We start from the raw sequence: 27,888 nt of genomic DNA on the forward strand, positions 1-27,888 counted from the left end.
CACAAGCTATTAACAGGACTGGGAGAAGACTAAGTTCATTTGAGGCCCCATGAGACTGAAGCACAAATTAAGATGACAGACAAGGGGGAAGTGCTTTTTAATTATGATCATGTATAACTCGGTTTCAAGGGAAGATTGAACAAAGTCAAATTTAAGAGTTGAGAGTCTTCACAGAAGCTGGAACTTTAGTGGCAGGCAGGTAGGCAGCGCGGAGCGAACAGGAGTCATCTTCACCCACAAGAATCAGAAGCAGCTTATTTCTGAACAGAAAGATACACATGAATGTGTTACAGCTTTATGCTTTTTGACATAGACTTTAAAAGGATTGGCTTTGAGTTGCAATTACAAGCATAAACATGTACCTGCATATTAAGTAATTCTTCAATCTTATTCTGGATCTGTCCATACACATCATTAAACAGCTCCTCCTTGGATTTTGTTCCATTCAAGTGCACTTAAAGTAAGAAAGTAAAAGAGCTATAATTGAAAGTTTCTGTAAGACCAACAGATCCTAAAGAGTATGCATTTGACTGGTATCAGAGAAATATCCTACATCCACCTGCCTGAACTCTTCTCATGCATCTAACCAGCACATATATCCCAGCCTGAAAAGCAGTCTCCTACAGCAATCTTTCCAAAGTGCTTTTGTCATTAAAAGACTTACCCACATCAACTCCAAGATCTTCCATTATCTTCCTGTGCTTTACATACATAGGCCAAACGTGGCCATCAAACAATCCAGGTGGATCTGGTACAGTGTAATTCCTTGAACTGTAAATTAAGACACTATTACTCAAGAGTAGTAATTGCAGTTCAGGGAAATGACAGATAGTTGATTCAATGCCTCTACATGCTAGCCTGAGCCTATTGCCTCCCATGTAGTTCCTGAGCTTATCAAAAGTTAAGTATTTAGCATAAGGCACATGCACAAAGATACCCACAAAAGTTGGAATTTGATGTGTTGGTCCAAAATGTTCCAGATGCAGAAAGGATTCTTAAGACAGACTGATCTTAACATTGATCAATAATCCTCTCTCAAAGTAGAACTTTGGGTGAACAGCTGTCTGCTCAGTCCTCTGAAATACATGTTCAAGTTTAATGTTTCACTTGCATTAAGAACAGTGTACATGTGCCACAATACAGGCCAATCTAGAACCCCAGGATAGTTATGAGGTGTACACAACAGCTCAATTGGAAGCTTTTGGGTTGTCTGGGGAAGGAAGCTACAGTCTAACACAGCAGCTACATTAGTGTTTATCCTTTCTCATCTAAAAGCTTCAGAGAAACAGTCTTGAGGAGAGTAAAATGCTATTGGGCTAGCAAGGGAACCTAGAAAGCACAACTCACCTTCTTCTCCTTTTACACTCTTCATATGGAATGGAAAGGAAGTACCGATGGTGGAACACATCAATCAGTGGCCTGAAAGACACACGTGTGGTTACAGCTAAGCTGTTTGATTAGTAGCAAGAAATGGAAAAGTAAAACTACATCCATTTCCTATACCTAGAGCTATCTTCAGACATGTGACACCCACACTCAGCACTAGTCAATACCAGCTGCTAATTCTTGGTTTAGAAAAGGTCTTTTTATTCCCTTGGAGGTTTGCCTATCACGTAAAAGCAAAATACATGAAGGCACATCTGATTACCTGTAGGTGTAAAGTAGGAAGCCTTCAACAATAAGAATGTGGATTGTTTCATCTTCTCCCTCCTTATCTTCTAAGATCTGGGCATCCAATGTGTTGTTGATACCATGAGAACGTTCAAACTTGACTGGGTTTTTTATCCAAGCATTTATGGTACTCATCATAGCTTCCATGTCTAACGCACTAATCACTAAGACAAAACAGACAACTATCACAAAGCAGTAATTAATATCATCTAGCAATAAGAGAGTACAAAAACGGTGCACATAAGGCATCAAAAATACACAAACTTTTTTAATTTGCTAATGCTGTAGCAAAGCCTTACCATCATACTGTTTAAACCCATCTTCAACTTCTATTTCATCTTGGGGCTGAAACAATAATGAGAAAACAAACTCTTTGGTCAGGACAGCTACTGGAAAGCTTGTTACTCATTTCAAAGTAAGATTCAAGATCTGACTCTTGAAGCTACACAGAGAAATCTTAACCCTCCACCAGGTTTCTTTGCATGCAGATAAAAAGCAGTAGTAACGAGGCTAAGATAAAGTAGCCTGCTCCTCTATCTTCCCACCAACACAAGCACGCCGCATAGCAAAGAAAATGTAAAGTCACCGGACACAGTACAGCACAGGCTTATCCCCCAGCCCAGCTAAACATGGCAGCAGACGGCCGGGGAGCCGCGGGGAGCGGGGCAGGGCAGCGCGGCAGGCGGGCAGGGCGCCAGGAGCCGAGGGCGGAAGCACGCGGGGGTCACCCCCTCGCCTTCCCGCGGGCGGGCTGGCGGCGGCGGCCGCTCACCTTGAAGAAGTCGTCCTGGTGCACCACGCTGCAGTTGGGCAGGGCCTGCATCAGCCGCCGCGTCAGGGTGGTCTTCCCGCCGTTGGTGACCCTGCGGCGACAGCGCCCGGGCGTGGGAAGCGCGCCGGGCACGTGCGCGGGGCCGTTCCCCCTCACCCGCCGCGCTCGCGCCACTGCGGCACGAGGAGCACCGAAGGGAGGGGAAAGAAAGAGAGGCCCCAGCAGAATCACCACCCGCCCCCGCCCGCCCCGCGGCTCCTACCCGCCGATGCCGATGATGATGTTCATGGCGCGTCCGGCAGCCGCCCGGCCCGACTCCTGCAGCCCGGTCCTGAGGGGCGGGGTGGTGAGGGAGAGGGATTGGGGACCCGGTGTCTCCGGTACCGGCCGCCTACGTGCCTGAGCCGGGACCCGGGGAGAGGGGAGAAAGGGGCTGAAAAAAGGAGAGGAAGGTAGAGAGGGGAGAGGCCAAACGTCAACTGCCGGGCAAGGCCATGGTCGGAGGAGGATGGAGCAGCAGCACAGCTGGTCCGCGCCGCGCCGGAGCGCTCCGCAAAGGGAGGCGGGCACTCGCTGCGTGTGGGTTCCCCTCGCGCTCTTGCGCGCCCATTGGGCGGCTGCCACCGATCTGCAGCCAATGGAAAGCACAGAACGCTGACGCCTTACGGTTATTGGGCAGCACGCCCTCACTCACACCCGACAGGGTTCCGGCGCGGCGGTTCAGCGGTGCTCATTGGGCGCCGCTTTGCGGGGGGGGTGTCAGCTGCACCAATGGCAGGAGCGTCGCGCCCTGAGGGGCGGCTCTGGTGGCTGCAGCGCGGTGTGGGTGCGCCGCGCGCTCTCTTCAGGCTGCGCCGCCAACTGTCCGGGAGCCGTTACGGCGGCTGCGGTGCCGCTCGCGGTAGCGCGCTGACACCCCGGGCCGTGCCCGAGCCCTTGTTCCGCCGAGGCGGTTGTTGGCCGTACCGAGCCGTTACCGCCCCTATCCGGGAGGCCGCAGGCGGCTCTTGGCAGCCGCTCCAGCACCGGCTGAGTTTTTGGCCCATCGTCTCGCCCGCGAAACCTCGCCGTAGTGCTGCGGCTGCCCGGAGCGCTACGGCAGAGCGGGGAAAGGCCCCGGGCCGGGCCGTGTGGGCGCTGCCTGCCCTGTGGTGTGGCTCGGAGGGGGAAGGGCACGAGCGGATGGCGCGCGCTGCACCGGCTGCTCTGGGGCAGGGTGACCCCTGCAGCTCTGCGGAACAAACCGCGGCGGATGCGCTGCATCCCGCGGCCAAGGTCACGGCCTGTCCTTGGGCCATGAAATGCGGTAGTTGTAACAGGCATGAAGAAACCTGACTGGGGAGCTCAGTGCGGGGGGTTTGTCTCCTATAATTCCCTGGACTCAAGGGCAGTACTAGAGCACACACGTTTCCTCGGCGGGTGTGTTTGTCCCTCAGCTGCCCGAGCCCGGGCTGCTGCAAACAGCGGGACCGGCAGTTGCTGCGCTTGAGGGATGGCACCTCTTGTTGTGAAAGCTTTTTCCCTTCTATGAAGAAGGAAAAGTCATGGTCACAGCCTGTTTTTATTGCTATTATTTGAGTTTATTCTTAGTAACATTAAACTCCATAATTTACAAACTGGTAACTCAGTTTGTTGACCCCACGGTGTTTACAGCAGCAGTGGGTGGTGTGTTGCCAACCATCCGGCTTCTCGGCTTTTGGTGATTTTTACCCGTTTACTTCTGGTAAGGCTCCAGTTCATTTCTCTCGCAGTTGTTTTTAACTTCCAAATGACACATAATTTGCTTTCTTGGCTTTTTTTATTATTATTATTTATTTTTTTTATTTTTTGATGGGGAATGGGCAGTTAGTGAAAAATGCAATTTTTTTTTCATTTTGTGACTAATCTCATTTCCACTTTGCAACAGAGGAGCTGCCTTGGTGGAGTTTTGTGTTTTGTTTGCGTGGGGTTGTATTTATGTGTGCATCTACTTGGCTTTTGAAAGGAGAAGTTTCAAATCTCTTCAGAGTCTACATTCAATTTCCTTAGGTTAAGAATACCAACACTCCTAGACTAATGGAGGTCTCCACAGGGTAAAATCCTATTCTCAGCTTTCCATGTAGCTTCATAAAGGCGGAAAGCCAATATATAATCATACTACATAGTAGTGTTACTATGCAGTTTTTAAAGAATGCATCTCAAACTAAATCCAAATTCTGTACCTATTCTGGTAAAACCAGGATGCGCCTTCCAAGCAGTTAAATTCATTCTACCACAGGATTTCATCTGTTTGGCTCTAAGGTTCTTCCAAAATCTTGGCCATTTATTGTTTTTTACTCCTCACCTTTCACCAAGCAAGATACATTCTTCAAGCTTGATGCTCAAACCTGATTTTTTATCTAAAAATACAAATTCCACTGTTTTAACCACATCTTGCCATTGAGATAAACAACTGTTCCAGGATTTTAACATGAGATAAATATCAAATAAGCAAAGTAGGGATAATGAACAAACTAGAAGCACAGTGATTTTTGGAAAGGCAATGAGGCTGAAAAATGCTGTTCACATCAATTCAGCACTGACAAAGCTGGAACGAAAATGACAACAACCGGACTCAGAAGTTCCTGTGATTTAACAACTCCTTTGGGGAAGGGTGATGGCAGCCTGTGCCTGATGTGATGATTGGCATATGCTAACACACTCACTGACAGCCCAGAGTCCAGGATTTGTCATGATCAGACCTTGAGTCTAAAGGCCAGTTGTGAAGAACAGGTAAGTTTAGTAATGTTATTTATTGAGATTACCATGCACCTCTCACGTCTATGGAAAAGGAGAATTCTGTTTTGATTCAGGCAAACATTTTTCACTTCTACAGAACTGATATGGCTAAAATACAGTAAAATTTTGAATACTTTTTAGTACAGAGGTATGGTAGAACAAATGGAGTGTTATGCTCAGTAAAGTATATCTAAACATAAAGCCCTCAGGCGCTTTAAGGCTACAGACTCCAGAATGGCTGTGTATCCTGCCCATCTCATTCCACATCTGTGTCTGTGTGTGCTAGCCATTTCCCTGGCCCTTTGTCTCTCTTTCCTCAATGATACTGCTGCTATGGTGAAAAATAGAGAGAAAGAACAACAGGATATTGTCCAGTTCAACTCTCTGTGCCAACAGTGACAAAATGTTGTTTTCTCCTCGATTTGCAGATTCTGGTTGCCTTTTATTAGTCCTGAGCAAGCCCAAATACATTAAGATGTTTCTAAAATTCTTCCAGTTAGTGTGGAAACCTTGAGCCTTGGGAGGAAGGTAGTGTCCTGTGCCCCGGCGCAGACATTCCCATCCTGGAGGATGACACTGACTCATGCAGAGGAAAAGAACAGTTCTGTTGTAAAACACAACAGGAAGACATCCAGCGGTGCTGTGTGCCAGGAGGACACCTGCAGCGCTGCCGCAGGGGTGGAAATGAGCCACAGGCTGCATGGATAGTGCTGGGAAAACTGCACGGCTGCACAGATCTGACACCAAACCAGGGCGCTATTTTTGGTTTCCGTTCTGCTTTTCTGACACCTGTAGGTAAGCGTGAAGTGCACAGACGACTTCTGCAGCATCTCGCGGAGCGAAGGATCTGGGATCACAGTGAGGCATTCTTGCTTAGCACTCAGGATTAATTATAACCCAGGGATATGAACTGTAGATGCGCTGGAGTTGCCAAGACCCTCCGGAGGTGGCTGCGTGCCAGTGCTTGAATGAAGAGGTACCACCCTGCCAGGACTCCTGGGAGCAGCAGGTAACACCCAGGTGCACTCGGAGCCCCACAGAGGTGGATGGCCAAATGCTGGGGGTATGGTGGGAGGACAGCAGGTGTTGAACTGTTTTTTTGGGGGTGGGGATGTTTCTCTATCTGATTTGATGCTCTCCTCAGTCAGTCTGCTTTCAAAACAGGTTATTAGTGTATAGTGACATGCTTCATGATTTTTAAGAAAATCTTAGCTTTGATAGTCTCCTTAGCATGAATTAAACACCCAAAATCTGCAACTAATGTGAAGAGTGGGTGAAAGCTTTGGCTTCTCTATGTCCTCCTGGTTCTGTGAGCCACTGTCCCTTCTTTGCTGCACCCAAACAAGGCATCAGTGGTGATAAAGGCCATTGTGAGAGGATGAAGTGAGGTGAAAAATCATAATTGAGCCAGATAATGAGTTATATTAAGACCATCGAGGATAAATATAGAGTAATTTATTACACATTCTGCAATAATATATCATACAGGCCATCTAAAGCTAAGAGCAAACATAACAAATGCTTTGAAAGATAAATGGCAGAACTTTAAATAATCTGAACTGTGAGAAGTGATGAAGTGTAAAAAACTACTAAGGTGAAAGAAATAGATCTGCTAATTACATAATTGTGGGCCTACATAAGAAATGTCTGTGAAGGGAGAAGCTTATGTTGTTTGGTTGTGAAGGCTTCAGTGAGGCCTCAGGAAGATTGAATATAGATGAAGCTGTAACTTCTGTTAAGCCGTAAGCTTTATAAAAAACCCCCACACCTTCTTTATAAATTAACGCATTATAATATTGTTTAAATGATCTGGGGCATGAAGAAGTTATTATGATAGGCTACTCTATAGCCCTGGGTTTGATTTGAAGGTAGACAGTAGTAGTCTTTAACCAGTATAAAGTTTTTTTTGAGGGCTTCAGAGCACTTAAAAGTCAGCTTCCTGGTTGTGTTGCCAGTTCAACAGTGCTGTGTCAATAGTTTTATATGTTCTGGGAAGCTCTAGGCTCTGATGAATGGTTTCTGTTGCTGGTGTACAAGCTTTTTTATTTTTTTCCCCCTTTTAAGGGCTTTCTGGAGTTGTAAAATATCCTTTATTTTGAGCTTTTGTGTATCTATGAAGAGTAACTATATTAGATGTAAGAACAAGACTTTCTTTCACACTGGTTTGTAAATGTTATGCATTCAATCTGTTGTGCTTCAAAGTTTTGCTTAAAACCTGGTCATAAATTGTTATACAAGACCTAACTTAATTCTAGCATTAGTTTTCCTACTCTTCTGTAAAGAAACCAGACCTTATACCACTGTCTGCCTGGGAGTGTATGTGCAGACTTCTTAGCCTTGATTTCTGACATGAACATACTGATTTAAAATTTATGCTACTCTTCTGTCCAGGTATGTTTAAGATTTTTAGAGTTTTGTTTCAGTCTTCTGAAATGTGTATTGCTCAATAACTGTTACAAGACTTCGATATATTTTAGTATAAATTTAACTAATACTCTCTTTGCAGGTATACTCATCAGATGCTTTGGGTGATATTTACCAGTGAATCTGCACAAGGAATTCCTTCCTAAACTTACTTAGGAACTGCATCTTGGTCCTTCTACTGCTTTAACTCCCAGAGAAATAATTGCGCTTAACAAGATCTTACTCTCTGCTGAAAATATAATGACCGAATTCCTGGTTTGTTTTAACTGGTGCAATGGTGAACAGCCCCAGCCGGTAGGTGGATGCACGTCCATTATCAGATTTGAAGTTATCTTTCAGTTATGTGGAAAACACTTTCATTGTCATGTTGTTTTAATTAGTTTGAGCTAAGTAACGCAAAAGAATAAACCAGACCATGTTTGGCCATGGGAGTGTTTGCAGTTCTTAGGCCCTGACTTTCCAACCTTAAAGAGAGTTTTTTGCTAATATTCATTTAGCAGTAATAGAAGAGAATTTAACCGTCTTTTACTGCAGGAAGGCTGAAACTTCAGCCCAGTTACCATGAGGAGTCATTAGGGGTCAGTATTGACTGTCTTTTTTTTAACCTCAGCTTTTCTGTCTGAAAGCTGCTCGTTTCTGTCTGAAAGCTGCTCACTTTTGCGGAATAGAGACCTAAGGTATCTTCTTTCTCATAGAAGAGGCGCCGAAGACTGGACCGGAATATGATAGGAGAACCAATGAACTTTGTACACACTGCGCATGTTGGGGCAGGAGAGATGAGTAGTGACTATACGTCAGTAAGTGTGCACCTCTTGGATAAGCACAGATCTCCCCTCAGTAGCCTGTAGAGTAGGTAGCTAATAAACCTCTAGATTATAGTGAGAGAGAAACTGACTTTTACATATTTTTTTTTCCTTAATAGAATAGCATCCGAACAGAGCTGCCCTTTAGTTTGTAAACATAAGATACTGTGGAAAATATATACAGCAAGAAGTGCTAATATCCCCAGTCTTTGTGTATCAGAATCTTTTGGATAAGGATTCTCTGGATGCACTTGATAGTAGGTCCAGACAACACATCACCTTGGAGTCAAAGCTCTGCCGGAGTGATGTAAGAATAAGTGGATTTGGGATAACGAGACCCATCTTATGCACTGACTTAAACCAGTATTTAACAGTCCAGGGTTTAGCTGTTATTTTTCCTACCACCACTGGAACCCAGCACTGTAAACATATGGCTCACCTGCCTCTTCAAATCAATGCTTTTATTAGTTGCTCTGGCAACCATACTTTATAAGATGTGTGTTCTAATAAACTTTTTTTTCTAGGCTGTATCGATTCAGGACCACATGAAGTCTAAGGGTGGCTACACAAATGGCACTGCTGCAACTGTTGAGATATAGGAAACCCTGAGAAGGCCACAATCTGCTCTGTCTTATGAGGACCCCCTGGACTGTGCTTTCATATTCTCTAAAACCTCTTCATCATGGAGTAGGCAGAGTTCTCAAATTTTAAATAGGCCAGCGCAAGCTTTGGTGTTCTTTGCGCAGTAGCTTCTGAAGGAGTTACTGTAAGTTATCCTTAAAATGGTCTGTCTTGGTAGTGTTGTAGTTGCACATGAACTTCTTAGCTGTGTCCCAAAAAACTCGCAAAGTTATTAGATGGGATTGGAAGTCAGTATGAATTGCCTGGGGATTTGGTCTGTGTCTTTTTCTCTCCTCAAGGAATGGCAAGGTAGGTTTAATTGGAAGGTATCACATGTCTGTACTTCTTACATGGGCTAAACTAAATTGCTAAGTGGGATCCTGTAGGCTGTAGTATAACTTTAGTGTGGTTTTTAGGTGGCTAACAACCTAATGCATAAATCTACTGAGCTGTACTTTGGTACTTTTTTTTAATGTCTTTTGATGGCGAGCAAACTCTAATATATGCAGTTAGCTGAGTCTCCAAAACCTGGTGAAACTCCTGCTTTGCTGTGATAACACTTATGTAGCTAAAAATTGAGGTTTTGCAAGCATGCCCGCTCTCAACTGAGGCTTAGAAACCCAGACGTTTCTCTCAACTACTGGGCTGTCTCCCTTCCGTACATGCAGTAGTATGACTGACAGTTATTATTGCAACAGGGCTAATTAATAATAAATTGCCTGTTAATTTCAAGTGGTGCTACAACATGCTCACAACTGTTAGTTTTGCATGACTACTACTGAATTTTAAACTAAACATATCTAAGATCACTCTCTGTTATCTATCTGTAATGGTAACTACACAGGACTTTAAGGGATATCTCACTTGTCTTTCTGGCTCCTTGATTTTGAGATTCTTATTTTTCAGATGAACTGATTCTTTTTTTTCTTGCATATAGTTAAACAAAAAGTATGGATTAAGTGATTCAGTCTTGTGAAGGACAAATTGCAGGAGAGTATTAAATGGAAATAGTGTCTTGCAGAGTTCCAGCACTTCATAAATATTTAAATAAATAGCCGTAAATATTTAGCTGTTCCCAACGTACAGTTTATTACCTGGCTCTTATTCACCTTTCTGTTAAGTGATGTGACCAAACGCTGAAGAAGAGCTGGGTTTTTCTTTTACCCAATCACTGACAACTGTTCTCCAGCTCAAAACTGAGTGATTGCCAGGGCAGAAACTTAAGAAATCTGCTTGCTGTCATGGGATTAACTGAATACAAGTGTTTAAATTGCTGCCATATCAGTTATGCTGGAAGTCAGCAGAACCCTCTCCTTGCTCTAGGCACAAGATTAGTTATGAACTTTTTTCCATCTAAAACCCCATATAGCTGGCAAAATCTTTTAACTTGCATGATTCTCTCTGTGGCTTCTGACACTTCCTAGATCTAGACTGCTGCCTTAGCTGAATTGGTAGGCTGCCTTTTCTGATTATGTCAGGGAACCTAAAATAATGAAAGGTAGCTCTCTGTTTCTATATGCATTCAAAAAACCCCAAAACCCTTCTCAAAGGGCCAAAGAGGGAGAGAGAATGTTACTTTCTGTAAAAGTCAACATTTAATCATAAAATTCTGCAACCACATAAGAGAAATCTAACATCCGTGTTTTCCTAGATCCTTACTCGTGAATTGGAATGCATGCCAAATTTTAATATATTTTTAAATTAGCATGAGTTAGCTCTTTTAAAGTCTTTCATACTTCTGTCTTCTAACTTCAGATTTATTCCAAGCGCCTAGTTAAGACACAGAGTTTAAACCAGCTAAATCCCCTATACTGTTGAGGAAGCATAAAGTGACCAAGTTGTTTATAGAGTCAAATTCATCAGGTACTAAATTGAGTTCATGCATTCACTGGTCCATGCCTACCCAGAAAAAATAGTGGTAGGGCAGCTGTCATGAAAATGGATGGGTTTTGTTAACACTGTAAGAAACCCCACTGAACAGGAGTTAGTATTTCCTAAAGACCCATTCAGTACGTTTATGATTAGTGGTGTCTGCATAACCAGAAAGAAAGGCATTGGTTATCATATCAGTTCTTCTCTCTTAAAATAAATCAACATAATCTTGTTATTAAATCCTTATTTACAAAAAAATCCTAGTTCCTGTTATATAAACCAAGTAGCACTATCTGATGTAAAACTCACCTGTTTTCATGAGATTCCATACTATTATATAGGACCATATTAAAGTGTCACATCATTAAAAGGAAATGTTTTGCTACTGCATTAACAGTGGCATTACTTTTAAAATCTAACCAAATGTAAAAATATGTCTTAGGACTTGGGGGGGTTCCTTTGTTGTGTATTTAGAAACCTTCTCTAGCTGTAACCTGTTACGTAATTTAGTATAAACCCATCTTGGTTATAACAAATATGTTGAACTATGCACTCACGCTCTTTTCATACTGTAGAAAGTCTTGGTGTTCTCTCTGCACTGCAAACCTGTTGGTTAAGTGATGGATCAGCATGGCTTGAGCTTTTATTGCACAAAATAAAATCTCTGCACCAGGGAGCACAATTTTACATCAAGTCTTTTCTGTCTGCTTTATGCAAGATTACTCCATTGTGGGATGCATGTGTGAGTTTGGTGGATTTTGAGCTTGACTGGAATAAAATACAGTAAATTAGACCAAAGGATTGAACTTTTTAAACTATGTCGTAGGCTGTGAAGACCTGATATCAAGACAATGTGTCAATGAAACATGGATACTCTGGCTTGATGGCATTTTATTGTTCCTTTTGGAAGGAAAATCACTTGCAAGCAGAGCAGGAACAAGTCTTTTATATGCACAGTCTCAGCACTGCATATGTTTTCTTCCTTTACAGAAAAGAAAAAAAATCAGGGTTGGGGGGAGTAACTGTTTTTTTGGTTTATTTTAAATATTATCTGTCTCATTCTTGATGTCCCTGCCAGGCTTTACCGACTACCCCATAATGCTGCATAAACCTGCAGACAATATATGGAAAAGGTATTTGGCTCTTTCACAACCTAATATGTTTCTCTACCTCCTGCAGAGCAGCTTTGTAACAGTTATGTGTGGTCATGCTCTGGTGCAAGTTAGCTTGTAACACATTAACTTGCAGCCCAAGCATGTAGTACTATTCCTTTGTATGGTCTTGCCATACTGGACTCCCAGGTGCTTCTGTAGTTTCCACTCTGTATAGACCAAAAAAAATGTATAAGAGATTAATAAATACCCTTTATCTTACAGTGCCAGCATGAATAAGCACAATTTTGACAGTGATAAATTCCATGGAGGTATGTTTATGAAATTCATTAGATGTTACTAAATATAGTAATACTGAAAACAAAAATCAAATCTGTCAGTGAAAGATGATTATGTGGCTGCTTTTCATTGTGTTTGGATTTATTTTGCTATCAGCATTGTGACACTACCATAAAAACCCAACAGTGGAAGATAAGAATGATCTTGTCTGCATTTTATAATCACTGTGGAGATAGACAAGGTGAACTACAGGAAGAAAACAGTGGCTGTGTTACAGCAGTGTCCAAAAGATACCCTTGGGTGAGTGGGTTCCTGTAAGGCTTCCAGATACTTTGTGGTTCTGCAAACTTGGTCAGTCAAGAATCTCAGTCAGTCGTTTTAATGATACTGTACTATGAAATCATCCAGGTAAAGTTTGGCAGCCAGGGAATATGAGGTAGAAGCTAGCTCTTCCTTCCTACCATTTGTATGTTTTCTCAAGAGAACAAACTCTTCACTGGGACTGATTGAAAAGAGTATTTGCAGTACTCTGGTTTACTAGGTTATGCTTCTAGTTTATGGCGCCTGAAGGCAGACTTTGAATTCTAAAATCTGTAAGGTAGGCACATCACACACTAAGGGTCAACGTCAAAGGTGTGGAGTCCTGAAAAACAAAAGATTTCTGATCCGTAAGACTGCAGATTGGCTTCAGTGCAGAAAACAAAGATGAACCATAAATAAAATGTTTTTCTAAAACCAAGGCTGCTTGGAATAATTTTTTATTATTTTTCTTAAGTGGAAACTTGCATTTTTAACTCCTTGCTATTGTAGTACCACCCTTACTATGTACCTTTGTGTCTTAATACAGGGGCTGGATCAACAGTATTTAGACCCAAAGTAGCATTCAGTGCTTGAAATTCAAACTGTTAGATGCTCACCTCTACAGCTGAAGTCCTTGTGTGCCTAAGGAGATGCTCTAAATGGTTGGTCTTTGGGCTTCTGCAGACACACTGCCCTTTCTTCATCCACAGTAATTTCAGTGGCACACAAGGCCCTAGTTTTTTACATCAGTAGCTGATATCCATGTGGTTACAATGTATACATAGTCAGTTTCCTAGTCCTGTACAGAAAAGGCCCTCTAGGAACTGGCCTGTTGTTTCCTCAACAGAGCCTTAAACTGTGGAGTTAAACTTGTCACCACATGCAGCTCTGAGCAAGTTTTGTACTTTGTTGTGTGAAAGCAAAAAGTCTCTTTGTTATGCTTAATTCTTCATACTCCAGGAAAAGTGGTCTGAGAGGCTCATGGATCTACAGAACTACAGTTGGGAAACTGCAGAAAGATAAGATCCACAAGTGAGGCAGGTTTAGAAGCAATGGAGAGGTAATCTGGTATATGCTTATGAAGAACTAGCAGAGAGCAGAACATGTGTGTGTTGGCGTCTGTTATCTGCAATGCCCAGGAGAGCTTTGTTCGTATCACTTAGAAAATACTCATAACATGTGTGTAACTAGTATATGGAGGAAATTGGGCACTTAAATGCATGACTAAGCTGGGACTTTGAGACAAGAGATTGCCAATATAACTTTAATGAATGGTAGTATCCTTGTCCTGCAATGGCTTACAGAGTTGTTTCCACAAAGTCTGGAGCCACCCAGAAAGCTGGCTGGGGTTGCAGTAGCTGCAGACTGAAGCCACATCTGTATCTGTATGATGAGATGGCTGCTTTATTTTTATGGAACACAAATAAAACTTGGAGTTAATACAAAATAGCAGTAGTAAAAGGATATTAGCATTCAGTCTGTTATGCTGCCCAAACTTCAGGGAAGTTAACTAGACCCATTTGACAATCAGCTTCCAAGTGTTGAAGCTGAAAGGTCATGAAGACTTCCGTGTGCCTGAGAAGGTTTGAGTGACACTCTCCTGGACTCTGTGCAGGCTGAGATGCCAGGAGGTCACCATGGCTACACATTGCCATTAAGACCTTTTCTCCCAATGCTATGTAGAGAAAGGAAATACGAAAGAAAATAGTGAAAGCACTCTGAGTGGGCAGGGACATTACTAGTATGTGTTCTTGTGCCAAAATAGCTCACAACCTGAGGTTCTTGATACTGAAGTAGGACTGCTGTCTTCACCTGGGAACTTACAGATGAGCAAACTCATGTTAAAATAAAATGTGTCCTTTCAGGGAGATTGGGGTGTACAATAACATGGTTTGCTTTGGCCTCTGCACCACCCAAACCTAGCTCTTAATGGCTCATCAAGCATAGTAGTATGGCTACTGAACGCCTTGTGATTGTCACTTATTCCATATATCCTGTTTCTGCACATCCTATTAATATGGCCAAAATCCCAAAATGTTACCCAAAAGCGTAGTTCCAGTGGGAGGAAGTTCTCTTAACATAGTTTTAATCCTGTTTAGGCTGTCCCATTAGTAACAGATGGACAAGAACAACAACTTTGAGGTGTCTGTTGAGACCTGTACAGTAAATTACTCATGAAACCAAGGCCACAAAGCTGTACTGACACTACGTTACTCAGTGAGGGTTTGTTTTTGGTTGTGGAGTTTTTTCCCCCCCTTTTTGGTTATTAAAACAATGTAAATGGGAAGAATAATCTCTTTGTAACAAATTTTAAGTTTCCTCAGATATTTGCATATACATCCAAACTGAACAAAATCAAAGTAGTTATTACTAAGGGCCTACCCTAATTCAGGAGTGAAAAAAAAAAAAAAGAGTTGAATTACATCTTTTACTGGTTTAATATATATGTTTTAATATATATGTATATATTTGGACCTTCATCTTAAGTAACGTGGAAGGAAATAATCCATTCTTTTAAACTGAAATTAGTATAATTGTGCTGGCTTACTGGAAGTGTTTTGCAAAAACTTGACTTAAAATCTACATTTAAACTACCAAGAGAGAATTTGGTGTGTTTTTAAAGCTGACATTGGCCTCTAAAGTGGATGACTAACTAATTTTAGATTCTTCATCAAAGAGCTAGAAAAAGTGTTTGGTTACAGGATTAATTTTATATATATCTATATATAAAATAGTGTATTTACATGCATCTGATCTTGCTGGTGCTTAAGACAGACGTACACTTTACATAACTTACTTGAGCTGAGCCTAAAGGTGAATGAAGACTATTCTGATAACCAGTAATTAATCTCTTCACAGTGAGCTGCCCAAAATGAAGGATTCATAGATCAGGCAAAACAATGGCACCCATTCTAGAGAGAAATGTATTTTTTAAAAATCAATCTAATATATGTAAGTTTGAAAGTCCAGTTTCAACATGAGCTGAAGCTGTATGGTAATGGTGAAAGTAACATCCTTTCAAATTCAATTACCCACGTTTACCCTGGCAGTCTCTACCACGAGGAAATATTAAAACCTGACTCAATACCTCTGAGGGTGTGATACAAGCTTGAAAATGTAATTGAGAAGTAAGGCTTACAGTCCTTCGTTAATGCATGCTAATGTGACTTTCCTGCATAATGCCATATGAGGAAGGCTTTCACTAGTTTCTTTCAACTACTTTAAACATCACCTTTGAAAATGTGTTTGAATTGGTTATTCTCTCTGCTGCATAATGTCCAGTGAAGGAGGGTATCTCTTCCATAGATTGGTATTTACTGGTTTTCATATAAGGCTGTTAGTACATGGGGAGAAGTTGCTAGACATGTGTTTATATTAATAAATAATTCTTAAATACCAGTCTTTCTATGTTTTGGATTATTTTCTTGCCAGGAAAGAGAGGTTCCATGAGGCTGTTGCACATGTCCTCATCTTTGCCATATGTCTCACAGAGACAGCAGGTTCCAGTAACAGTGTTCTCTGTGTCACTTCAATCAAGAGGTTTCACAGCATTATTTTGCTGTCTTGTTCCAAGCTTCAGCCAAAAAGCTGTAAAATGTGAAGCTCTGAAAGAAATGGTTTATGGGATGGGATAAAATTTTCTTTGGTTAAACCACTTCCTTTTCCATCTGCTTTTTTCTACCCTATACTCCACCACCTACTATATTTCTTAGAAATAGATTTACATTTAATATTTGGGACAATGTTTTCTCTTAGTACTTAGAAATTAATTAAACATAGTAAGAATTCTTTCATCCTTTCGATATTTGTGTATTGGTTAATGAACCCCAGATCTCCTCTTTACTGATTTCTATATGATATAACTGTTTATGACCAGAGTAATTGTCCCTTTTACAATCTTAGTCCTTTAAAAATTATGCAGTATGTTTTCTCTTAAATACTAGTGCTGACAGCCACCCTTCCAAATCTGCCTTCCTAACAAGCCAATTGTTTTCTGTTATGGTATTTGATGCAAAATTAGCAGAATTAGACAGTAATTCACAGTTAAGCTAATGGAAGAGCAAATTTAATTGCATAAGGAGATATAGGGAAAGGAACAGAAAAAGGCAGATGGCTTGGGATGAGTTTACTCAAAAGCCAAGAGGCTGATAAATATGAAAAAACATAATGTAGCATTTATTGCAATGAGAGTCAGGAGAACGGCCTTGGAATGGAAGGCCTTTGGATGTCTTTCCTTGTGTGTCAAATTATTTGTGTTTAGGAGTATGTTTATGTGGCGGAAAACAGGCAGAGGGAAGGAAAGGATAATTTAATTAACCCTTTGAAAAGGATGTATAGTATTATTCAAGCAGTTTATTTTCTGTGCTAATGGCTATTTAGCTTCAGTTTCCACTCACTAATATGCTCATTAAACACCTCTGTTCCTTATTGCTTTAGGAATGCCTGAGTTGAGTTACAGACTTTATTACACTGATGATGGGTAGAAGCTATATTGCTCATTCCAAATTGAAAGTCTCCTTTAGGCTTTGAGACATTCTTCAGGCTCTGAAGGTCTTAAATGAAGGTGCTGAAATTTGAGACTAAATAATCTGATTTTAGTTTTGGTTACACAGTAAAGCTAATGGTAAAAATTAGGGACTACTTAAGTTGCCAATAAAGATGACCTAAAAAATTTTTACTGATGTCCTGAATATGAGTTGCTCATGCTCTGAACTAACACTAGGGCTCTTCAATGCAAGTATTTCTAGCGAGCACAGTCCCGCTGGACTGTGGGGAATGTGTTTAATGTAAGAGATATTTACACAATACCTTTAAACATTCAAAATTCCTTTAAATGAAAGGAAATTGTACCCAGTATTTCTCCTTGGTCTTTTTCTTTTTTTCCTTTATTTTTTTGTTTCTTTTTTTTCCTTTTATTTTTTTTTTTTCTTTCCACTGCAGACATAATAAACTTGCTGTGCTTTGCTGGGGAACACAAGGAGAAGGATTAGTATTTGGTAGGGCAGGACATGGCACTGTGGAATCTGATCCTGTGTGCAGCTCTTGCACTTGCAATTCAGATTAAATACTTCTTCCATGCCCAAAATACACTGTCATGTACATACCCTCAGCTCTTTATGCATCACAGAATTGATAGATTCATTGGCGTAATCTGTATTAATCTGTCATCTAGATCTTGTTAGATTCAGAAGAGATAGTAGTTGGCATAAAGTGTCATGGTTACTCTAACAACAGCACCAAAACAGAAACACTGAAACAGACAATGTACTAGCAATTTTTTTTAAATACCAGTTCTGCATGGACTATGAATTACTAGCTGTGTCATGCTGTGCCACTACCTTTCACTATTTAAGTACATAAAATTGTTGGGCATACTTTGGCAACCTAGCAAATTTACAAGATATATAAGGCTGTTCTGTTGTGGACACAAAAGTTGTCACTGGGGGAAAAAACCCCAACTTGCCTGTTATCACAATATTGATCACAACACTACTTATTTACAGGTATGTAAACGTTACTCAGATTTTTACAGCAACAGCTTACTGAAAATCTGTCATAATGCAGTGGGGAATGTTGCCTGTACATGTTTTACATGGATTTGTCCTCTAATTCACAAAGAGGGAAAACCACACGTGCAGGAACCTCCTTCCTCAGTAGGAATAACTACTAACCACTTAGTCTGTGAGCAAATCCAGCAAGTGGGTTACCCACTGAAGGCTTTGATTTACTAAATTTACTTTGATTCACTAACGCTGGACTGCAGCTCAACTCCCATCCTCTTACATCTCCTTTTTCCCTCACACCTCCGCCATCTTGTTTGTGGGTACATCACCTCCTTTCTCCAACGTTTCTTCACCTCTGCCACTTCCCCTGCACGCTGTTGTTGGGGCAGGCCCAGGCCTTTCTGGAAGGAGCCGGAGGGGACAGCATAACCAATGCTTGGGAACTTCCAGTGAAAGATGTTGCACAACTTCCGCAGCTGGTAAATCATGGAGCTGTTTCAGTCCGTCTCCTTCCTGTAAATCATAGCTGACTCTTACATATGGTGCATGACAGCCCTTTCAATGTTCTCAAAGCCTGGAAGACGTCTCTGAAATGCTCTTTTTCAAAACACGCAACACCCTCCATCTTTTGTTTCAAGTCATGTTTTGCTGTTTCTTGTACTTTTTGCTCTTGCTGAAGACATACCATTGCCATACCTCTCCTGGCTTTGCGTTTGTGCCTGATCACCCAGAAACACTCAGATTTGTCTCAGGAGACGTAAGGCAAAACCGACTGTTTCCTCTTATTTGTAATGGCTGTGAAGGGTTCCAGGCAGCATAAACCTGAAAACCCGCACATCTTCACGGAAAACCTGACAAGCTGACAAAAATCCTCAGCGAACGCATAGAGCACAAGGAGACCCAGCGGCTGGAGGTGGGAAGGGAAAGGCCCCGGTTGTCAGCGAACTCCTCGCAGGCCCCGGCTCTCCCCACCATAGATCCCTTCCCTGCCTCCTTGCAACAGAAGAGAATCGGGCAGCTCGTCCCGCGGGCCGCCTCTCCGGGAGCGCCGCCCTGCGGCGGAGGCCAGAAGATCCCGCGCGGAGGCGAAGGGGGGGCCGCGGCAGCAGCAGCAGTAGCAGCAGCGGCATCGGCCGGCCCCCTGGTCGTGGCAGCCGGAAGAGGAAGTGGGGCCTCTGCGGGAGCCGGCGGTGGTGAAAGGCTCTGTGGCGGGTGCGGGGAGTCTGAGCCCAGCCGAGGCCCTTCCCCGAGCGGGTGGCGGCGGCTGAGGAAGATGAGGGCCGTCGGGCTGCTGTGGGCCGTGCTCTGCGGCCTGCTGCTCCCGCCGGTAAGGGGCTGCCCTGCCCGCGCCGTGGCAGGCGCCGGGGCCCGGCTACCGGCCCGGGCGAGTGCGGGGCGGCGGTGGGCCCGCGGGGGGCGGTGGAGCCGGCCGGGCCGCCCGCCTCTCCCCTTCCTCCGCCGGCCGAAGGTTTTCCTCTGTTCGCCTGACTCCTCTGTAACCGCTGCCTGGAGGACCCCCGTGGCCGCAGGCATGGTCCGCGTCGCGCTTGTCTCCCCTGGCTGGAGTGGCGTGCGCTCCCGTCCAGAGCGGTCGGAACCGTGTCCCGGAGTCGTTCCGGGACTCCTGGCCCGGGCAAGGCGTAGGTTTCCCCTCAGGTCCCCTGGGCACCTGCCTTGTCCCCTCAGCCCGGGATTGCAAGCCGGGCTCAGCTTCTGTCTATTGGTGGGTTTGGATAATGACTCTTAGGGGTGCCTGCGTAGATAAACGTTGATCTTTCTGGAGGTATTTAAATTAGGGTGTTGGGGAAGGAGGAGCTCGTGGTGTGTGTATGTCTTGGCTTTTGGCCTGTTTATCTTAAGTGCCATCTTGGTTCCTGGATGAGTTATTCTTTGGCGCTTCTCCGGGCACACAGGTGTTTATTGCCATGGAAATCTGGGGCATTCTGTATCACAGAGTAGTGAAATGAGGAAGCCAGAAACCTCTGTAAGCTGCTTAAGCAGTATGAACGGCATACCTGTATTAAATGTTGTTCCACCAAGTTGTTTTGTTGGTGGGATTTTGTTTGTTTGCTTGCTTTTAACAGAATTTTTACCTTGTTTTGGTAAGGCAGGATGGAGAGTACATTCCTGTGTAGGGAGTCACCCTTGGATATGCTCAGCAGTAGGTGTACAGCAGGGTTTATTGGTGCCTTGAGAATGCCTCTGAATGATGTAGTGTACATCTGTACAATGACTATGAATCTTATGTAGCTGTCATTAGTTGCATTGGGGTTTTCTGACGAGCAGCTTGGGCCCTTAACCCAGTGCTTTGCTGCTGCTGATAGGGGAAGGTCTTTTCTTGCCTTCTTGGAAGATTGCAGGCCCCCTGAACTGCCTTCTCCTTTGCCCTAGAAATGCAGCTGTAGTGGTGGTGGTGAGCATGAGACCAGGTCATTGAGCCTCAAGAACAGTATCCTGAAATGGACACCATGGGGATTTAGCGCTCAGGACAGTAGTAGGTGTGCAGGGAATGACTACTGCTGTTCTCTGAGCATGGACGATGGTTCCCCTGGGTGGCAATGCCCAGAGGGAGGGAAGGAGGGACAGTGTGTGTGTGTTAAAGGGCTGCTGGCAGAGCTACAGAGTGATGCTTGTTCTGTTCATTGCTAGTTTTTTTCCTACCTTTTTATGTTTCTATGAGGTTTATGTTGTTACTTGCTATGTACAAAATATTTTGTCCTTGTTCTGTACCTTTGATTTTCTTTACATAGATGCTAACTGGGATGGGTATTGTAAATATAACCTTGATTTGGTCTTGTGTCCACTGGTTCATAAAACTTGTAGTATTCTACATAGTGGGGTTACAGTCAGGTTAAATTTATATCCCTGCAGTGACAGGGATGTGTTGGGAAAAATAAGGATGAAGAGACAGTATGAAATGTCTTCTTCTCTGTCAAAGATAAGGAAATATACAAGAAAAATGTGAAAATGGTAAAGTAAGGAAATCTGATTGGGGAACCACCTGTCACAAATAGGAAGAAATCTGTTTGGGAATCATCTGAACCTGAAGTGAGAGATGATGATGCTCCTTTAGGAAAGGACAGCTGTCACGCCTCTACTCCACAAGGGAATGTTTTTATGCTGGAGCAAGTCAGCCTATGGAAACAGGTTAATCTTTTTGAGGACACTACTGGTCTTCTACTTAAAAAAGAAGATTGAAAACGTGCTCAGTAAGAAATGTTCACTTTGCATGTGTGCTGAGAGTAGGGTTTGTTTTGTACTGTTCAGTGGCACAGCTGACTGCAAAGCTGTGTACCCAAACTAGTAGCTCTTGTCTGTTGTGAAAGAAGGATACAGAAGCAATTAGAAAATAATAGAAGTTCAGCTGGATGCAACAGCATTTTAGTGGGGATGTTCCAAGTGGGTGTAGCATGTAGCATTTCTCTTCAGTTTTAGCTTCTAAATGCTGTCTTTAAAGCCTAGCAGCAAATCATGAGTGTAAACATCACGCTCTGGTCCTCCCTCCCCGACCTCATGAGGAAGAATTGTGTTCCGTGCTTCATCCCAGAGCAGGGAAGTGTGCCAAACAAAACATGCGTGTCAAATCAGCGAGTAATTGCTCCTTCTAGGTAGACTTACGCTTGTATAGCATTAACACTTGATTTCCTGGAAAACCCAGAAAACACTTATTCTACTTTGTGAAGCAGAGAGAGCTGTTAATGGATGGAAGCATCTTGGGTTTGCACCTGCTGGAAGTCTTTATTGCTTTTAATTTACCATTAATTTGCACTTCTTAGGTGAGTGCACTTAAGAGGGAAGCTTGATAATTTTTGTGCTGGTCATAAATCATGGAGCAACTTACTCGAGCTGACAGCTGAAGAGCTGTTACATGTTAAACAGTTAATGTGCTCAGGCCCTTTGACACAGTTCTCCCAGCAGATGTCATGCGCTGTGGCCAATATAATGGATTCCTCTGAAGAAGGTTTTTTGCTATTCAAACCAGGCAGACATAAACCTCTGAAACAATATTGTCACATGTTTTTTTTCCTTTCTGGTTCTCACTTGCTGCAGAATACTGATACACTAGCTGGAGGAGAAATGCCTCTATAGCACTGTTAAATGATTAGCGTTGTATATCTGACAAATGTTTGGGCTTTCCCCCCTTGCCCCTGCCTACTTCAAGCTTTATATCTCAGTGCTCTTTCAGACAACTTGGAATTTACAAAATCATTTTTAATTTAATCTATTGGTACTTCCTGGTACGGAGGTCAGTTTCTGTCTCAGGAAGAACTGTCAAAATGACATCATCTCCCAGTTTTCTTAAGGTGACACTTCTTTGAGATAAAAATGATGCTTATTTGTTTTCACTACTTAGACATTTAATCCTTAGTTTGTTAATTTATCCACTGAGATACCTGACCTTTATTAGCGTATTAATGCTTGGGGAGAGCTCTATATCCCTAAAATTATCAGAAATTTTAGAATTAATTTGTATTAGTAACAAAAATAATGTGAGAGACTCAGAGTAATCTTAATAGACACCAATATTTCCCTAACTACACAAAATTCTTCCTAAATTACAGTAGTTGATATCTTTATGTTTGCAGTTGCTTGCTAAAAAATAGTCCAGGAATTGCTAAACAATACCTTTATTAGTAGGGGAATTCTAGAGTCTCCAAGGAGGGAAGGACTTCAATCCACTTTTACTGTTTTAATTGGTTTCTAAGTAAAACTTTGCACTTAGCAAGTAAAGGATACAGAATCTTAAACAATTTTCTTGGGTTTCTTGATGGTATTCTACTTGGTGACGTGAACTGTGCGTGTAAAAAATACATTGTATTTCAAATGAGGATAAACAGCATTATACAGTGAGTAGGTTCTCATTAGTTTCCTATCCTCCTCTTGAGTTGCCCATCTGTCATGGAATCAATCATTGTATAAACTAATTAACAGTCTAAATTCCTTTTCTACTAACAGCTTTTTAGGATAATGCCTGTATTCTGATACTCTGAATTTTGTTTAATGCAAAACACTCCGATTTATTGCAGGTAACTGCAGATGAGGGGATCCTCCATGCTTTTGGAAGCGGTGTACCTCCAGTAACAAAGGATTACTGCATAATTTACAATTCCAATTGGGTATCTCTTCCGAACAGCCTGGACAATGCTGTAAGTAGTTTATAATCATAATCCCTGAGAAAACCAAAAAAAAATGAATTTGGGTCAGCTGTAACTGGTCTTCAGAATTCTGAGTTAAAGAAATGCTACACTGAATATTTACCTTTTTGAGTTATGTATTTGTGTCACTATCCTACCCCTAAATTTATAGGGAAATTTTCTATACTTTGAAAAATCAGCTTCTAAAGTTTACAGAAGCGATATTCTCTCTGTGCTTAGAACAGGTTTTAAATATTTTTACATATTCATCTGATGCTGTTTGTTTGTTTTCAGGCATTACCAGTATGTCTAAGTTTTAGATTTGGGAGTAAAACTTCTGTTTATTTGTTTACAAAAAAGTAAACTTGTGAAACAGATTTCTTACAATGGTTCATCAGTTTGATGTTCTGTTTAATTGTCTTGAAACCATATGGTGGAATGGGAGATTATCTGGAATGTATTATCAGGCCGTATTTTCTGAGTGTGTTTCTTTGAGCCAAACTAGGTTGTGAGGCAAAACCAAATATTCTTCAGGCATTCTTCATATAAACAGGAAATATTTTGAGCTTGGAGGTGATTAAGGTGATCTTTTCTGCCTTCTTTCCTGTCATTCATTAGCAGGTTCACTCAATGTAAAATAGAGTAAAAATAATTTGTCTGCTGCCCCAAAACATCTTTGCTGTGCTACTTTGGCCTCTGGGAAGTCTTGCCTAACTTAATAAAACTGACAGTAATTTTAAAATAATTGCCAGTATGAAACTGAACTTTGAAATAAAAATACAAATCTTTTTTAGTTATAATAAATAATGTGTTATTAGGGTCCCCAGCTGTTTTTGAACAAGTATTACACTTCAGAACTCTGGTTGTGTTGTATATGTTAGTGTTCATTTGGCTTGTGAAGCCTGGAAGTAACAGAGCGTACACTGGATTCCCCGAAACTACAAGCAGTGATAAGAAACCAGTTTCTTATGTTTAAATTGCAGCAACAACTGCTGTGAAATTGTGTTTAGAAACATCCAGGTATTTCAGCTATATGCAGCTCTGAACGTCTCTCAGTATTGCAGGCTGCAGAAACTGTTGCTTTGATTTTATATTCTTGAATTAATGATCTGATTCTGCTGCTTCCTTCAGGCAGACCTCAAATTAAGGAGCATAGTAATGTAGTCTTCTACAAACCCTATTTTTATTCCTTTTCTCCGCAGACTTCCAGGGCTCTAGAAAACCTGACTTCTACAGTACTCTGCAGTTCATCTGAAGTTCCTTCTGGCATAATGAAGGACAAAGCAGTTGTAGTGATGAGAGGAAACTGCACTTTTTTGGAGAAAGCAAGAATTGCACAAAATTTAGGTGCTAAAATGCTCTTGATTGCCAGTAAACCTAGGCTGGTAAGTTGCAACGTATAGTTTTCTTCTGTAGTGAAATTGTGTCTTACCTAGTTGGTCCAGGGCAGGGCTAGTTGAGGGAAACCCCAAAAGCAGAGGACCATGGCAATGTATGAGATTACAATATGAGTGGTTAACCTTCCTCACAGAGCACTGTGCTTGTGTGGCTGTTGTTCCTGAGACTGAGAGGGTCATTCGAGTTAGCTCTGTGCAACACTGTGTTATATTATCTCAAAGTATCTCCAGCTGAATTGTATTTTTAATCTGTTCCTTGTGTCTTTAATCATGTTCCTGAGTGCTTGTCTTTATCATTACTTAATTTTAGTGTACTCTGAACTCCCTGTATTTTTGGGCGATGCTGTTTTAGACACGTGAGACAAAAATAAGCTAGGAAAATGTAATCCAAAATTGGAAATACAAAGAAGTGTTTTGAAAGATCTTTATGGATAATTCTGTTGCTTTTTTCTCTTTTACAGCTGCAACGTGTTTGTACAAATATTTACAGTTTATGAATTTGTGTGATTATAATGAAAAGTTAATCTTGTTTCAAAGGCATAGAGAATAAAACCAGAGTTTTGGTTATCCTTTGTAATGCTGTAAAAGCACAAGATTTTTGAAGAACTCTGAATCCAGGTGTGTTGGTAGTATCACCAGTTTTGATTTAAATGCATCAGTCTTATTAACCTTTTGCAAAAGGTGGTGAATAAGCTCTTTTTTTGTTGTTTTTTGATTTTTTTTGGGTTTTTTTCTTCCTACAAATACACTGAAATTTAAAGGATAATTTGCTTTTAGGGATCTAACCTGCTTTGCAAATAGGCTTAAGATACTTATCACCGACGCTTTCTCTTTTAGTCTCCTCTTTCAGATAACAAGACTGATTTTGAAGATGTGACTCTTCCAGTGGCTCTTATAAGATATAGCGACATAGTAGATATGCAGCTGGTAAGTAGTATACCTTCAGAATGATATGGTTTGTATAAACTTACTTATTCAAAACCCCAAAATAATGTCAGGTATGAATGTCTGCCTGATTTGAATGTGCATAGAATCTGCTTTCAGTTCATGGAAGAGGGTGGCTATTAAGTCGTGGAAGTGCTGGTCTTCCTAATTCAGGTTAATCTGAGAGAATGGTTAATTAGAGCACTAAGAATGGGAAACATTATACTTAACTGGAGGGAGGGTAAGCTTGGAAGTCTTAGCACAGAAGCCAGAACAGTTGAGCTTGTATCTACTGGCATGGTATCTGTGAGGCAATCAGTATCTTATCAAGTTGGATCTTGAGGAAGGTGTGAGGGTTTTTTGTCTTTGCCAGATGATGAGCTCACTTTCTATATAGCATGACAGCATCTGTTATAGAGCAGTTAGGCAGTAGAGTGCGAGTTTCTGCTGATGAGTTTATGGTGAGATGCCAAAGGTGTCATTAAAATGTGTCAATTATGGTATCTTCTACACTTTAGAAGCAGGGGAGTTTTATTTCATTGACATGTAATATTAGGATACAGAATATTGCAGAGGGTTCTTTTAAAACAAAGTATCCTTTCTTCAGTGTGGCTTTTTCTGTTATTTTGTTGTTTTGTTTTTTATTTGGTGTTAAGTAGCTTTGCTAGGCAGGAGTTGCACTTTATGTGTTTTTCAGTGAATAGCAGAGGCTAGCACTAACCTGTGTAGTCTTAGCTTCTTGGATTGAATTTGCAAGCTTCCTTCACCATTTCTGCTCTTAATCTTCAGAGCTGCCATGGAAGGTTGTCTTAGGTAAGTATGCAAGCTGAAACCATGCCTAGACATAGAGGATTTTGGTTGTTTACTGCCTGTTCCCATTAAAGATTTGCTCTTGCCAAGTTTTGACGTGACTGAAGGTTTGTGATGACTGTCCTCATTCTGACATAGTCTTGATTCATACTGTGTTTTGGTTCAGGTTGTCTTCTGTCTTCAGATTTGTTCCTTCAAGTAAGACAAGTGTTGTTTGTTTAGTTGAGTGGTTTTAAGATATGCCCTACTAACATGAAGGGACCTAGGGCAAGGTTAGATCCCTAATTTGTTCTGAATCTTCTCTGTACCGTGTTACTGCTTAGTGGTGCTTGGAGTAGTGTCATGCAAAATCACTTCTGTATAGCTGGAGTAATTCACCAACACACCTTCACTAGTAGATTAGTGTGCCACGTGGTGTCTCATACTGCTGTTCAGTCAAAGAATTTGGTTTTGTCTTATAACGAGACTGCCTTTGTAAAAGTAATGAGGAACACAGCATGGACCACAAGTGATCCTTCCCTAGTTCTGATGGAGTTTTTTCCAAAGCCTTCTGTCATGTCACTGGCAGCTGTTGTTTTGAATGATACATGCTGCTAAGAAGCTGGCAGCCATTGTACTCTTTCCATTACAGTTTTATGTCTGTTTTAACTCTTTCCAAGGCTTCCAGTTTTCTCCTTTTATTTAGAAGAGAGACAGCACCAGTCTGAGGGTTGCTACTTTGTGTAAGCATTCTCTCTACTTTTTCTTACAAGACTTCATCTCTGTTAGCTTTCAACATTTGAATCAGGTATGAGTCCTGATAGCAATTGCAGAGTGTTACCAACCTTCTAGTAAGTGACTAGCTTTCTTGCAGAGTTGTTAACTGACCCGATGTACTTGATTCTAGTGCTCCTTGTGGTGAAAGTTGAGACTTTGCAAGTTCTTAGTGAAGAGCAGAGTAGTAGGAACAAAAGGAAACAATCATGCTAGATTCTAATGTGAATTATATTTTATAAGGCTTATGAAACTTAAATGAAAAACTGTATTAAGACATGTTGGAATCAAATACTAAAAATGTATAAGCCTTCAGGTTTCTGGGGGAAGGGAGGTTGGTGCTTTTTTTGTGTCTGTGTTTTGTTTTGTTTGGGGTTTTGGTTTGTTTCTTTTTTTACATACAGGATGCTGTAATTTGAATAGGGTTTTTTCCCTTTAATGTTATTTTCCACTTCATACAACTGCAATGTTTCACTAGAATTTAATCTTTCTTGTTTTCTGAACTTCCAGAACTTCAGGCAAAGGAATGATTCTGACTTCTTTAGCCTGCTGTAAGGTTAATATCTGTAATTAGACAATTCGGATACTGAAATAAATCTGCTTTCTTCACATATGGCCAGTGTATTCCACTACACTGCTCAGCTTCCCATTCAGTCTCTCCACTGCCAGTTTGATCTTCCTGTAGCCAAACCTGCCTGGCATGTTCATCTGCTCTCTGCATTTATCCCACATACAGGCTGTTAACAAATCTGTT

At 41.6% G+C, this 27,888-nt stretch overlaps 3 protein-coding genes across 13 annotated transcripts in view; 2 read left to right on the forward strand and 1 right to left on the reverse strand.

The window, feature by feature from the left end:
• Positions 1 to 67: 67 nt before the first annotated feature.
• Positions 68 to 3,009, reverse strand: LOC308225425 (nicotinamide riboside kinase 2-like). The gene is made up of 8 exons (XM_080626323.1): positions 2,706 to 3,009; positions 2,444 to 2,534; positions 1,971 to 2,016; positions 1,649 to 1,835; positions 1,348 to 1,419; positions 665 to 771; positions 363 to 454; positions 68 to 260 (listed from the first exon to the last, which is right to left on the reverse strand). Exons 1-8 carry the CDS (start codon positions 2,729 to 2,731, stop codon positions 255 to 257), a joined length of 627 nt encoding a protein of 208 aa, XP_080482449.1. The 5' UTR covers positions 2,732 to 3,009; the 3' UTR covers positions 68 to 254.
• A 4,448-nt stretch (positions 3,010 to 7,457) lies between these two features.
• Positions 7,458 to 9,761, forward strand: LOC308225541 (CDC42 small effector protein 2-B-like). Its single transcript, XM_080626521.1, has 3 exons — positions 7,458 to 7,918; positions 8,320 to 8,421; positions 8,952 to 9,761. The coding sequence occupies exons 1-3, from the start codon at positions 7,865 to 7,867 to the stop codon at positions 9,024 to 9,026; spliced, it is 231 nt and encodes a 76-aa protein (XP_080482647.1). The 5' UTR covers positions 7,458 to 7,864; the 3' UTR covers positions 9,027 to 9,761.
• A 7,119-nt stretch (positions 9,762 to 16,880) lies between these two features.
• Positions 16,881 to 27,888, forward strand: part of SPPL2A (signal peptide peptidase like 2A) — a 59,333-nt gene continuing 48,325 nt past the window's right edge. For all 11 annotated transcript variants that reach the window (XR_013957727.1, XR_013957728.1, XR_013957729.1 and 8 more), the window contains exons 1-4: positions 16,881 to 19,442; positions 23,143 to 23,262; positions 24,453 to 24,635; positions 25,485 to 25,574. Coding sequence is in view for 6 of the 11 variants with exons in the window: in XM_080626122.1 (XP_080482248.1) it covers positions 19,389 to 19,442; positions 23,143 to 23,262; positions 24,453 to 24,635; positions 25,485 to 25,574 (447 nt within the window). In the remaining 5 variants the exon portion in view is untranslated. The remainder of the gene's footprint in view (positions 19,443 to 23,142; positions 23,263 to 24,452; positions 24,636 to 25,484; positions 25,575 to 27,888) is intronic.

The sequence above is a fragment of the Psittacula echo genome (assembly GCF_963264785.1).
Source record: "Psittacula echo genome assembly, chromosome: 10".
In the NCBI taxonomy this organism is placed as follows: domain Eukaryota; kingdom Metazoa; phylum Chordata; class Aves; order Psittaciformes; family Psittacidae; genus Psittacula; species Psittacula echo.